Raw genomic sequence first — 12,390 nt, 5'->3', positions numbered from 1 at the left:
AGGTTTGGGCAGACGTCCCAGAGCTGTACGCAAGTCCGCCGTTACATAAACAGACCCGCGCTCTTCTTCTGTTGTTTTGTTTCGCAGCTGGTAAACACCCTCCAGAGCGTGCCAAACGGCTGTGTGCGCTGGCGGGGTTTGGGGGGGGGGGAGGGAGGAAGCGCAGGCTCGCGTTCGCATGCAGGGGACCAGGAGTAGTTCTGGGAAGGTGTCACGATGCTGACCCTTAAATGTTTTATGCTGCTAAGAGTTCTGTGGAGTGGAATGTTCATGGAAACCCCCCCCCCCCCTTCCTCTGTCAGCTCCACAACTCGCAGCCCGACCAGTACGAAGCGCCAGACAAAGACTTCATGATCGTAGCGCTGGACCTGCTGAGCGGCCTGGCCGAGGGCCTGGGAGGAAACATCGAGCAGCTGGTGGCACGCAGCAACATCCTCACGCTGATGTATCAGTGCATGCAGGTAACCAGTGGCTAATGTATCAGTGCATGCAGGTAACCAGTGGCTAATGTGCCAGTACATTTAGGTAACCAGCTGCTAATGTATCAGTGCATTTAGGTAACCAGCTGCTAATGTATCAGTGCATTTAGGTAACCAGCGGCTAATGTGCCAGTACATTTAGGTAACCAGCGGCTAATGTGCCAGTACATTTAGGTAACCAGCGGCTAATGTGCCAGTACATTTAGGTAACCAGCGGCTAATGTGCCAGTACATTTAGGTAACCAGCGGCTAATGTATCAGTGCATTTAGGTAACCAGCTGCTAATGTATCAGTGCATTTAGGTAACCAGCGGCTAATGTATCAGTGCATTTAGGTAACCAGTGGCTAATGTATCAGTGCATTTAGGTAACCAGTGGCTAATGTATCAGTGCATTTAGGTAACCAGCGGCTAATGTATCAGTGCATTTAGGTTACCAGCTGCTAATGTAACAGTGCATTTAGGTAACCGGTGGCTAGGCCAAGAGGCAGTCCTCTTTTCTCTTTCCCCTGTGTATGTTAAGACTGTGTTTGGGATTGGCATACTGATTTCTAAGAAATCTCTGCATGTGACTTGTGCATATTCAGTTGAATTCTGTCATGAAAAATGTATCCAGCAGTGAGCTATTGAGGAGTACTTGAGATTTTAATACGTTAACATGTACATCTATATTGCTTGTTGTAGCAAGAAAAATATAATTTCAGAATTTATACAATATGCATATTTTAAAAATGGGATACCCTTTCCCAATTTTAAGGTTCATCACACCAAGGTGCAGTTCACCAGTTGCCTCTCTGGTGTTTAGTTTAATATGATGGACAAAAAAGTGGCCAGGTAATTACTGTCGAAGAGAAAGACAGAATGGGAATGGGATAAAGGAAGAGGGGGGGGAAAAATATATATTCACAATAAACAGACTGAAATGAATACAAGAAAATTAGGATACAAGTGAATACAGGACGTGGTGCTAGAAAGGGAGCCGGACTGACGAAACATAGCGAGCCTAGCGTTCGCCTCATGGCCCTTTAAACAATGCTAACTGCATTACGCAAACCGGGAGGCAAAACAAACAAAACGCACAAAAGCAGAGGAGGGGCACCCCCGCTGTGAGACCTGGAAGTCTGAGGCAGAAACCACACCCAGGACACGCCCCGTGGTCTAATTATAGCCTCTGCAGCAGCAGTGGGAAAGTAGCAACAGAGCTCTAAACTGATGATGACGTGAGAGCTTGAGCAGCGGCGCATAGCACATTGGACATCTAAGCGTTGCCTTTCGCACCGAATGTCCTAGCTGCCCCGGCCTTAAATAAGCGAGTGCCTCGGAGGCCGTTCTTTGTTACCTTTGACAGGAAATGATCCGATTAAGAAACAGGAAGTATTGGTCTGTTCTCGCATTCTGACTGTACAGTATAGGGGGAATGTGTAATTGTAGTCTTTGCTGAATTCAAAATGGCACAGTATTTTCTCTTTCTGTGCTGTTGTCTTGCAGTAGTAGCTTCTGGTCTGTATGCTCAGAGGAAACTCAAAATAACACGAGAGAGAAGCTGATGGGCATCGTTTGACCCTTAAAATCTTACCATTCATAGACAGTGTCATTCAGTGGGAGTTAGTGCAGTCTGTGTGCCTCTAAAGATGGGCACGCTTGTGACGGATAGTCAATACACAGTGAGGGATTAAACAAAGCTTGGCAAACGGTCAACATGGCCATCTTTAACCTTTGCAATGCGGTCATGATCTTGCATCCTGATGTTGTATGGATACGATGAGCGGTGGACTGGATTAGCGTTGCGTATTGACCTGAACGCTAGAACAGCTGACCCCTCTGGGCACAGCCCCTGCCCAGTGCAGATGTGGTGTGCGAAGGGTAACCCCTGTTGCTCTCTGCTTTCTTTTAGGACAAAATGCCGGAGGTGCGGCAGAGTTCGTTTGCCTTGCTGGGTGATTTAACCAAGGCTTGCTTTCAGCACGTGAAGCCATGTATCGGTATGTACTTCCACCAGGATCGATACCATCTGCCACAGTGCACATCTGAAACTGAAGCCAGTGGCTATTGTCCTTATTGACACCCACAGTAAATTGTCAATATACTTTTCTTTTTTGTTTATTTCCTAACAGCGGATTTTATGCCTATTCTGGGTACTAATCTCAACCCAGAATTAATATCAGTGTGCAACAATGCAACATGGGCAATCGGGGAGATATCTATTCAAATGGGTAAGTGCTTTCAAAGATTGGAAGGCTTCTTCTGAATTTGCATGATCACGGAAAGGTACTCAAGGTGCCCTCTGTAGCCTGGTAGCATCGCCTGGAATAGTTATAAATATGCAGTGTGACTGCTCTGTTTTAAAGGTGTAAATGGGTATAAACTGAGATATGATTAGTTTGGGAATTGTACAGTCTGGGTACTATTTCACACACTGTGGCCTCAAACAAGATCTACAGAACTGCTATAAAGTGATCCCTCCAGCTGATGTAAATGGGCCTGTTTTTGTTGTACGCGCAATGGGCCCTTGTTCCAGCAATGCTGTCTCCTCCCACAGGCGCTGAAATGCAGCCCTACATAGCCATGGTGTTGCACCAGCTGGTGGAGATCATTAACCGACCAAATACCCCCAAGACATTGTTGGAGAACACAGGTACCACACGGTGGCGCGTGCTGAGCTAGGCAGCCCCGAGGGAGGTGTTCACTGCCAGAGTGGGGCAGATCACAACCTGGAGTGCCTATTAATCTCGCCTTAACCCCCCCCGAGCTGTGCTTTACAAGCTTTGGCGGTTCCTGGCCTTCGTGGGTGCGCTGCCGCCACCTTAACAGATCGCTTCTCGCAGTCTGTTCCTAAAGGGAAATGAGACGACAACCCGGACCAGATCGCCTTTTAATTACGTATAGCCTACTTCATTTTACGTATCAATACCGAACAAAGCTTGTAATTGTACAGCCTTGGCATTAACAGAGCTGGATTGATTCTGTATGCCTTCATGTAGCTAGAATTCAGCTAGAGTAAAGTTTTGAAGAATGAAGCATTAGAGAGAAGCTTTTTTTTTTTAGATGAAAGTGTAGACTGAGATCAATAGTTCTAAATTAGTTGTTATTGATTGGCAAAGTAGATTGTTATTTTTCCCCTCTTCCTATTAAACTATAAATGTTTAAGAACATTGAGAAAAAAGTACTGCTGTTAGAACAAGCAAATCCAAATCATTTTCATGGTTGTGAGAAAAGTAGCCTATATAGCACCTATATCTAGGATTATTTTCTTCTATTCACTCTTATTACAAAGCCATAAGAGGAAACTGCATCGATGAGCCAAAATGGCCATCTCTAATCCTCAGGTGCAGTGTCCAAACAATAAGGGTGAAGTGTAATAGCACTTTTGACTAACTCTTAGGGAAATTGTAGAGCATTCTAGATGTGTTCCTGTTTGTTTGTCAATTTATTTATTTGTTGTTTAAGTTACTGTTTTAAATGTGAATGCATATCTGCAAATAGATGTTGAATGTTGTTTAGTTAAGGATGGCAAATGTTTAATGCAGGATATCTGGTCTTTAATAACGCATGGAGTGTAATGCATTCCAACCAGAGGAGAGAGATGAGCACATTATAGTCAAACATTGGAGACTTTATGCATGGGTGGATTGCCATTGCTCTTATTAATGTAAAAACATACGTGCCTGCCTACTACTAGTAATGCAGTGTTCCAACTTGACAATGTCATTTTGGTTACATCTCTGAACTGAGCACTTTTATAACCAGTTTAACCCACCCTTTTGAGTGCAATGACTTTAACTGAAATTGCATCGTAAAGGCAATTGAACTGAAATGATTCCAGAACGTGAATTGCAAAGCAGCAGCTTGCATTGCTGCAGCGAATCAGAGTATCCTGCAGTGAACCCGTTTCTAATGAGCATTCATCTGCTTTCTGCATGTTTCATTGGATTGTTCATAAATGCCTGTTTTAATGAGAATGTTGCATAGTTTGTGTCTCTTAAACTTAGGTCTCCCTCCTCTGCTTCATAAGAATCTGCTGGAATCTAGTGTTCTCCATGTAGTTGGCTTGGAGTAATCTTTAAACCATTTCTTTTTTCTTAAGTAAGATTAACCTTTTTGTGAGTTTAAGGGAGAAAACTCAGAAAGCTCAATAGTACTGGTCAGATCAACTTTTTCTTGTTTTAGAAGCTTTGCTCCATTTTTGCAAATGATAATGACTACTCTTTAACTTTTTTGCTTTTGCAACATGTTTGATTTTTACCAAAAAAGGATTTTGATTATTTTTTAATAAAAGGAGCAAGAAAGATGGTGGCAGTTTTTAGTTTAACTTTGTTTCATGTTCCGAGCATTTTTTCAAGTAACTGGCATTTGCCTTTGGCTGCATTGCGTTTTCAGGTGTTCTCCCTTAAACGTTTTGTTTGTTTTAGAGTATCATATTTTACATCCCCATTAGTCTGGGGGTAATAATGATCAGCACTAGTGAAATCTTATGTTTATTATCATACACAGATTCTGTTGATTTCTGTTTCTGAGTTATTTGTTGTTTTTTCTTTATTTTTTCTCCTCCCCCTCATTTGCTCATGTCTTGGTTGGCGTTTGGTGGTGTATAACCGTGATTGCGTTACCTTAGCAATAACAATTGGTCGTCTTGGTTACGTTTGTCCTCAAGAGGTGGCTCCCATGCTACAGCAGTTTATAAGACCCTGGTGTGTATTATTCAATCTTTTATTTAATTCATTTCCTCTTCGCTCTGCACTCTCTCTTTCTTTCTCTCTTCCCCTCTCTCGCTGTCTTTCACTCTGAAAGAACAATTTTCTGTTTCTTAAAATCACAGTCCTTAATCATTGCCAACCATGTGACTAATCCTGTCCTTTTTAGGTCTTGTGATTTTTCCTTAGTAGCACCTTCATGTATTATATATTGATTTATTTATTTTCATTTTTTGTCGTCGTTTATTGTCGCTAACAACTAATTAGTGCATGGGATAAGATTGTCACATGCTTGCTGGTTCGAAAAAGGCTTGTTAATATGCCAAAAAAATAAAGCATTACCAGTCCAAAAGAACAGTCTATCCAAATGCATGCCTCTATTCCAGAATGTTCCAAACCTCCTTATGGTAATATTAAAAAGACATTGGTTACATAAGGTGCTATTAGTAAACATCTTTGTTAAATGTGTTTATCTTAAAGGTTAATGTTCTTTGAGCGTAATAACAAATGTTCTCATACAGTAGGTCTAGCCAGCTTTGAACTGAGAGAGTTTTTCTTTTCTTTGCCTTCTACTTATTGTGCATGTGTTCAAAATGTATGCTGGGTACTGTTGTAGTCCATAAAAGTTAATGAATTTCAACCTAGATACACAAAACAGTTTCCCCCCTTGTACTAATGATCTGAAAAATAACATAGAGTATGTATATTGTAGGTGTAGTTTATTAATAATGAAACAAGATTGGAGGTGCAGATCCACTGTTAAACATTGTAGCTTCATTTCCCCCTTATCATAGTCTTAAAGCTTTTTTAAAATGGTACTTGTCATTGGCCTTATATGCTGTATTTGATACATGCTGGACAACTACATCTCAAATACCAATTAAATGCACATGTTCACACTTGAAAATGATAGCATTTTAGATACAGTAGAACCTCAGAGAAATGAACCTCTTTTATGGTCTGACCAGTCAACAGAACAAGGTGTGATCAGTAGCAGATGCAGTAATGTCTTCAAGATTTTTATTATAAGATGCTTGTATTATCCTTGCTATTATTCCTAACATAAAAGACAGTATTAATTGAAAAGGAGTCACAGTTCACGTATGTTAAAGCTGGAAATGCAAAATATGAGCATCACGGTAAATTTGAAACCATCTCTCAGAGTGAATTAACCAAAATCTGCTTCTTATTAGAAGGCATGTTATCCAGGAGGGAGGTGTAATCCCAAAACTAGACAAGAGGTTTCGGTTTACAGCTATAACAGGCATACAAAGAGCCTTAAAAAAAATAAGGCTTGAGAAATGAAATAAAAATGAAGGATAAAATAAGGATGCAGATTAAAACTGGTGCTTTTTGATTGGTCCAGTGCCCACAACCTCCATTCTTAATGTTTGTATCTCAGAGGTTCTACTGTTGCATACTTCTCAGGAACAATTCATGGTTTGCTTGAAATTACTACTGTAGTGTAATATGTTTTAGCTGTAAGTGTATGACTTGTAATTATATTTTAGAATTCTAGATAACATAATTTTGACCTTCTTGATAAAGCAATTGAAGAGCCTTAAGGCTGTACTGTTACAACTAAAATGAAGTTCTAGAATGACTTGCATAACTACAGGATGCACTGCTGTATAATTATTGAAATATTTATGGGATATTATGCTGGCTGTAAAGTTGTAGAGCATTTGCTGTCATGACGCGTGGGGATTTCCTTAGTGTAAAGGCGTGTGTTCCCATTGGCAGGTGCACCTCTCTACGCAACATAAGAGACAATGAGGAGAAAGATTCTGCTTTTCGAGGAATCTGCACTATGATCAGTGTCAATCCGGGAGGTGTGGTTCAGGTGATGCTCCCTATTTGTCTTTCTGCATTACCTCCCCGCGCACCCTGTATGTGACTGTGGGTCAAGGGTCACCCTTAGGAGCGCTAGCCGAGTGCAGATCATATGTATTTTTCCAGCGAGCTCATGAATGGAAAGCGCCGGACTTCTTGTTCAAATCTATGGGTTTTTCTTTCCCTCCCCAGGACTTTATATTTTTCTGTGACGCAGTGGCCTCATGGGTCAATCCAAAAGACGATCTACGAGACATGTTCTGCAAGGTAAAGACGGTCCTTTGGAATATGCCTGTTGTGGTCAGGATAGACGTTAGTTCCCGTCATGTGCAAAGGCAGTAAAATATGCTTCTGTGCTTATAAAACAGAAATAAAATTAATAGGAAGCGCTTCGCAATCTCTTCGACAAACTGAATTCTTTTTGAGTCTAAAATAGGAACGCAAGAACAAAGTTGAACGATTCATTTTTTAGGCCTACTCACCCAGGAAAGTGTAATGAAAGAATGCTTGATAAATCTTGACTTAAAAGTGGGAGAGGCATGCTCTTCTGAGCCCAGTCGCACCCTGTAGAGCTTGGCAGATTTCCCTGCACTGTGTGTTGGCGTGGAAGGGAATTCTGAAATGATGTGTGTTATTTCAGATCCTCCATGGATTTAAGAACCAGGTGGGAGATGAGAATTGGAGGAGATTCGCAGACCAGTTCCCTCTGCCCTTAAAAGAGCGCCTGGCCGCCTTTTATGGAGTGTAAACCACTCGCAGTCAGCCAGAATAGGCCTGTCTTGGGGGTAAGTTCACTGCACCATCATTTGCTGTGTAATTTCTTTTATTGGTCAATGAACGCGTCTGTGCCCTCATCATTTGTCTAAAAATGACCCCCTGGATAAGACATGAAGAACTTCGGACCACGCTGGAAGCCCATTGGCTCATTGCTCAGAAAGCCCAAATGTCAGCCATGTCTAACTACCTGCATATTGCAAAGGCCCGCTGTGCGCAAGTGCTCGAAAGCCTTGGCTTCGCTTATTCAAGGCTGATTTCCATTTGGCCTTTATTTTGACTCAAGCTGACTGGAGTTCATACCTTCAAATTTTTGGGCTGTTTAGGCTTCTGCTACAAAGAATATCTGTCAGGACGGAATGACAGGAATGTCTGATATAGACTAATCCATGTCCTCTCCCCCAAAACGTCCTTTATTAAGTCCATCTGTGGGATTTGCTTCAAAGCAAAGCAAAATGTTTCTGCTGTCTGTTCCAGTTGTGTAAATAACCTGTGCCCAACTGGAACTGAACAGGAAGTGCCACGTGAAAACATGTTTTTTATGGCGTCAGTGGAGTCAATAAAACCCCCCCCCCCCCCGCTGGTCCAGTCAGTCTTCAATAATTATAGTAATAATAAATAATCTAATTTCTGTTCCTTTCTTTTCCTAGGTTATACACTATGGGAGACAACGGGGAGCCTCTAGACCCAGGGAAAATGTTACCCTTTACTTGGGGGAAGGGTAGACCAGTGGGGGTGGGGGGACTCGGAGCTGTCCACGCCCCTCTGGGCGGGGTGGGAGGGAGGTGTTAGCCGCGGCACTGTTTACACACAGGTGTGACAGAAAATCACCCGGCCAATTTCGAGGGAGGAAAAAATTAATCTTCAAAGCTCAATCAGATGTTAAGAAGTAAACACGGATTATTTTCATCCAGTTCTAGGGCAAATCTGTGTAGAAATCTGTAAGGCAAAAAAAGGAAGCAAACCTCTGGGAATCCTCTTTTTTTTAAAGTAAAATACTGGGTTTAAACTTAATGGGGGGTGCACAGAAAGAAAAAAATGTCTGTGAAAGAGGTTTAAGATGAGGCTACTAAATCTTTAAGTATCAGTCAGAGCTTACAGTAAGGACATAGGCATGGAGTAAAACTAGACAATTGCATGTAAATGAAGAATTCACAATGAAGCAATGGTCTCAGCTAACTGTTATGTGTCTTCAGTGGACAATTGCTAGCAAACAAAGAGCAGTACATGATGGTTAAGTAAACGCTAAAACTGTCATATTAAAGACAGACAGTCTAATCAACAGAGCCTGTAAACCAGTCACGTCTCTATTTCAGCATATCATGGGAATCAAACCCATCTTCATATCGTCACAATTGAACCAACCAACAGAAAATCGAGTTTCACACAACGCAGACACCTGAACATTTTGTTAGCCAGGTCAGAGGCTGTCGACGCATACAGCTTGACAAATGTCACGCAAGTGCATTTGATTTTATTTGTTGTGGTGGAAAGTCGTCTTAAAAGAAAAGTAGCATGCTTGCATCAAAGTGGGGATGGAATACATCTACAGTAATGTGTTGCACTGGGTTTGTGTTGCATAGCCCTGTGTTAAGATTCTACAACTCATTTCTTTTTTCTTTTGCAGTAGAGCTCCTGATTTCTGTTAAGGATAGGTTTAAGTACAGTAGTTCCAGTAAGGCCTATATCTGTAGGAAATAGCCTAGGACTAAGGTTGATAAGTGTCTGTAAACCTGCACAGTGCTGGGAAGCCGATTTACCTGTGCAAACTTTGCTTCTGTGCTGTCAATGTGATGTGCTTTCTGCATGGACATATACTAGTGAATAATACCAGACTTTCTTGAGACTATAACAAGCTGTGTGGTAAAGAGAACTGTCAAGGGCTTTGTTGAACATTAGGCGTCGACCTAAGGACAATGCTCAAAGTCTGTTCGCTGTTCTTGGTGGTCAATCCCCACTCAACATTATTTTCATTTTATTATTATTTTCTTGTTCAAAGCATGATCTTTTAAGATGCTTATTATAATTTTTATTGTAATGTAATAAGCAGGGTACTCAGAAACTTGATCCACGCATGTTGGTGGCCCTTACTACCCTAAGTAGATGAATGGGTACTATGTAGAAGAAGGTGGACTACTATCCTCCATGACATATTTGGCTTATTGACTTCTCAACTTTTTCAGTCCATGTTGTGAGAGTATCCCCATGTTTATTTACCCTTTCCCCTGACCCTAATGTGTATTTTGTTATACTGTTTAATACTGTGAACTTGGGACAAAATAGATCTGGTACTTGTGTGTTTTGTTTTTTGATTCTGCAAAAGTGCAAGTCTTGAATTCTTGTATTGTCTGACTGTATCCCATGATGAATATGGGTTGGGGTTTCGCCAACCATTTAAATTGCTCTGCTGGCCAGAGTGTGGCCTGCAATTGTCCTCCTTAAGGCACACAGATATGTCAAAAAAATGGCATACCTAAGTACATGCATACACCTCTAAAGCCATAGCAGCCTCCTGCAAACTGATAGGTGTCCCATGCTAACACTCAAGTCCGATTCCTCTGTCTTTGCATGTTCCCATTCTGTGTGTTCGTGGTGAGTGGCATATCCTGTTGCACTGACTATGTTAGCCTAAGCGTGTGTGTGTGCGTGTGTGCGTGTGTGTGTGTGTGTGTGTATGCGTGTTTGTGCATGTGTGTTTGGATTCTTAAGGGAATATTTCTCCTTTTATTTTGAAGAAATATGCTTTCGAGTGCATGGGAGCATGCTTCCCCCCACATTCCTCATTTTTCTCATCTTTCAAGACATTTTGCCTCCACCAGCCACTGGTAAATCCTGTATTTTAGCAAATATAGAGGCAAAATGTAATTCTGAAACATACTAGTATTCATAGACATACACCTGTTTGTTGTGTGTGGCCATGTTATTTGACCTCCTCTTCATCTCCACTATGACTAGTGAATGAATAGTGTACTTACCATACACCATTGGAATCAGATGACAAAATGTAAACCCGAATTCCCTCTTTCTAATGAGTCATGGTCCAAGTGGAAGCTGCCACTTAAAAGTAGGGTTTTCATGGCTGTTTGGATAAGTGCAATCAAAGCCTGAGTAGATTTAAATCGATTACAGACTATTTTGTATCATTGAAATTTACATCAGGTGGGGGAATAAGGAAAAAAAGGAATGATGCATTACAAAATGCTAATTTCCGTGTATTTGAGACTAAAATTAGTCGACTTGAGTATTTATTGTTATTTATTTTAAACTCACATTTTATCTGCCTTAGGTAATGAAACACTTGAAAGAATGGACAGTGTAAAGGCAAAACAAAAAATATATAAACATCATGGGATATATGAAGCGCCGTTTTCTGTGGTTTTCATGTTTTCTGTGCTGCGTGAATGTTTCTAAAGTTGTGATACTTTTGTCTTGTCACATTCCAGCTGTTTGGCATGCTAAAAGCACGGCTTAATTTGTCTGCTACTATCACACTGAATAAAATGCTGTTGGTGTCCTGTCTTACAGATATGGCCGCTGCTAAGTGATCACGTAGTTTTCTACTTGAATATTTTTTTGTTGTAGAAACCTCAGGAGGTCCGTGTTTACTGTTATTTTTTTATATGTATGCCTTCTCCATTTGAGCTTCCCTTATGAAGGACTCTAACAGTAATAGAATATAAAGCAACTCCTGTTCAACCCTGAATAGAAAATTTACATGGGTGTTAAATTTCAAAAAACTTTCCTGTCTCAGGGAAAAGTGAGAATAATGTCTTGACTAACTTTTATGACTGACTGTAGTAGACAGGAAAATGCCAAATGGCACTAAAGAGAACACCCTTTGTTTTACAGTGTGGGTGTTGAGATAAAATAATACGATTACTAAAATACAAGTCGTAAGGTGGGGAAAATATCAGCTGAATAAATCAGTCTGGCACAATTTAGCTGAGGGTATAGTGACTTTGGCTCCTTTTTTTTTTTTTTTTTTTTTTTTTTAAAGTGCAGTATTTACTTTGATGCCTTGAAAATCAGCTGGATAGTTTAACTGGGAATCGTATTGGCTAGTTAGGAGAAAATGCACATTGCACATTGAGCTCATTTTCTCTCGTATGATTAGAATTGGGGTTGAAGAAGAGGCTTTTCTTAGGAAAAGAGCTTGAATAAAAAAGCTTTATGAAACGCATCCAAGTTTCCTAATACAGCACCAACTACTGTAATGTTAGAATGTTTCCTTCAAAAACATCCTCCAGCAATCTTCTCTAGCTGTGTATACTTGACTAGTATTTCTTGAAGTCTGCCTTCACACTTTCGCTAACATGAGAGAACTTCATTTTGAATAGTAATATGGTTTTAATTTTTTGATAAGCTGCTGAATTTTAAGGAAAAAAAAATTTTGGGGCCACCAAATATTTTGGATCATGCAAAGAATATATATTGTACTGTAGTAATTTTGTAATGACATTTGTATGATGTAGTGATAGATGTGAATGTTAATCACTGCTTGGATATGTACATTGTTGAAAATAAATTGTTTACATAAAGGCGTGTCTCTTATTGCTCCTGCCACAGGGAAATGGAGCAGAGGTTATGTTACTGCCTTTCCCGTATCCAACAGAAA

At 40.7% G+C, this 12,390-nt stretch overlaps 1 protein-coding gene across 2 annotated transcripts in view; it reads left to right on the top strand.

Annotated features, from left to right (window-relative positions):
- The window catches only part of tnpo1 (transportin 1), a 45,228-nt gene extending 32,915 nt beyond the window's left edge, over positions 1-12,313 (top strand). Inside the window, exons 17-25 of one of the 2 annotated variants that reach the window (XM_064309109.1) lie at positions 303-461; positions 2,372-2,459; positions 2,592-2,690; positions 3,017-3,112; positions 5,090-5,165; positions 6,912-7,011; positions 7,194-7,268; positions 7,642-7,786; positions 8,426-12,313. In XM_064309109.1, coding sequence (XP_064165179.1) covers positions 303-461; positions 2,372-2,459; positions 2,592-2,690; positions 3,017-3,112; positions 5,090-5,165; positions 6,912-7,011; positions 7,194-7,268; positions 7,642-7,749 — 801 coding nt within the window. In that variant the 3' untranslated portion in view covers positions 7,750-7,786; positions 8,426-12,313. Of the gene's footprint in view, positions 1-302; positions 462-2,371; positions 2,460-2,591; positions 2,691-3,016; positions 3,113-5,089; positions 5,166-6,911; positions 7,012-7,193; positions 7,269-7,641; positions 7,787-8,425 lie in introns of those variants that run through there. The other variant, XR_010325552.1, reaches the window with a different exon arrangement.
- Positions 12,314-12,390: the final 77 nt, after the last annotated feature.

Source organism: Anguilla rostrata, chromosome 14 (assembly GCF_018555375.3).
Source record: "Anguilla rostrata isolate EN2019 chromosome 14, ASM1855537v3, whole genome shotgun sequence".
NCBI lineage: Eukaryota > Metazoa > Chordata > Actinopteri > Anguilliformes > Anguillidae > Anguilla > Anguilla rostrata.
This window is presented reverse-complemented; position numbering and strand designations above follow the sequence as displayed.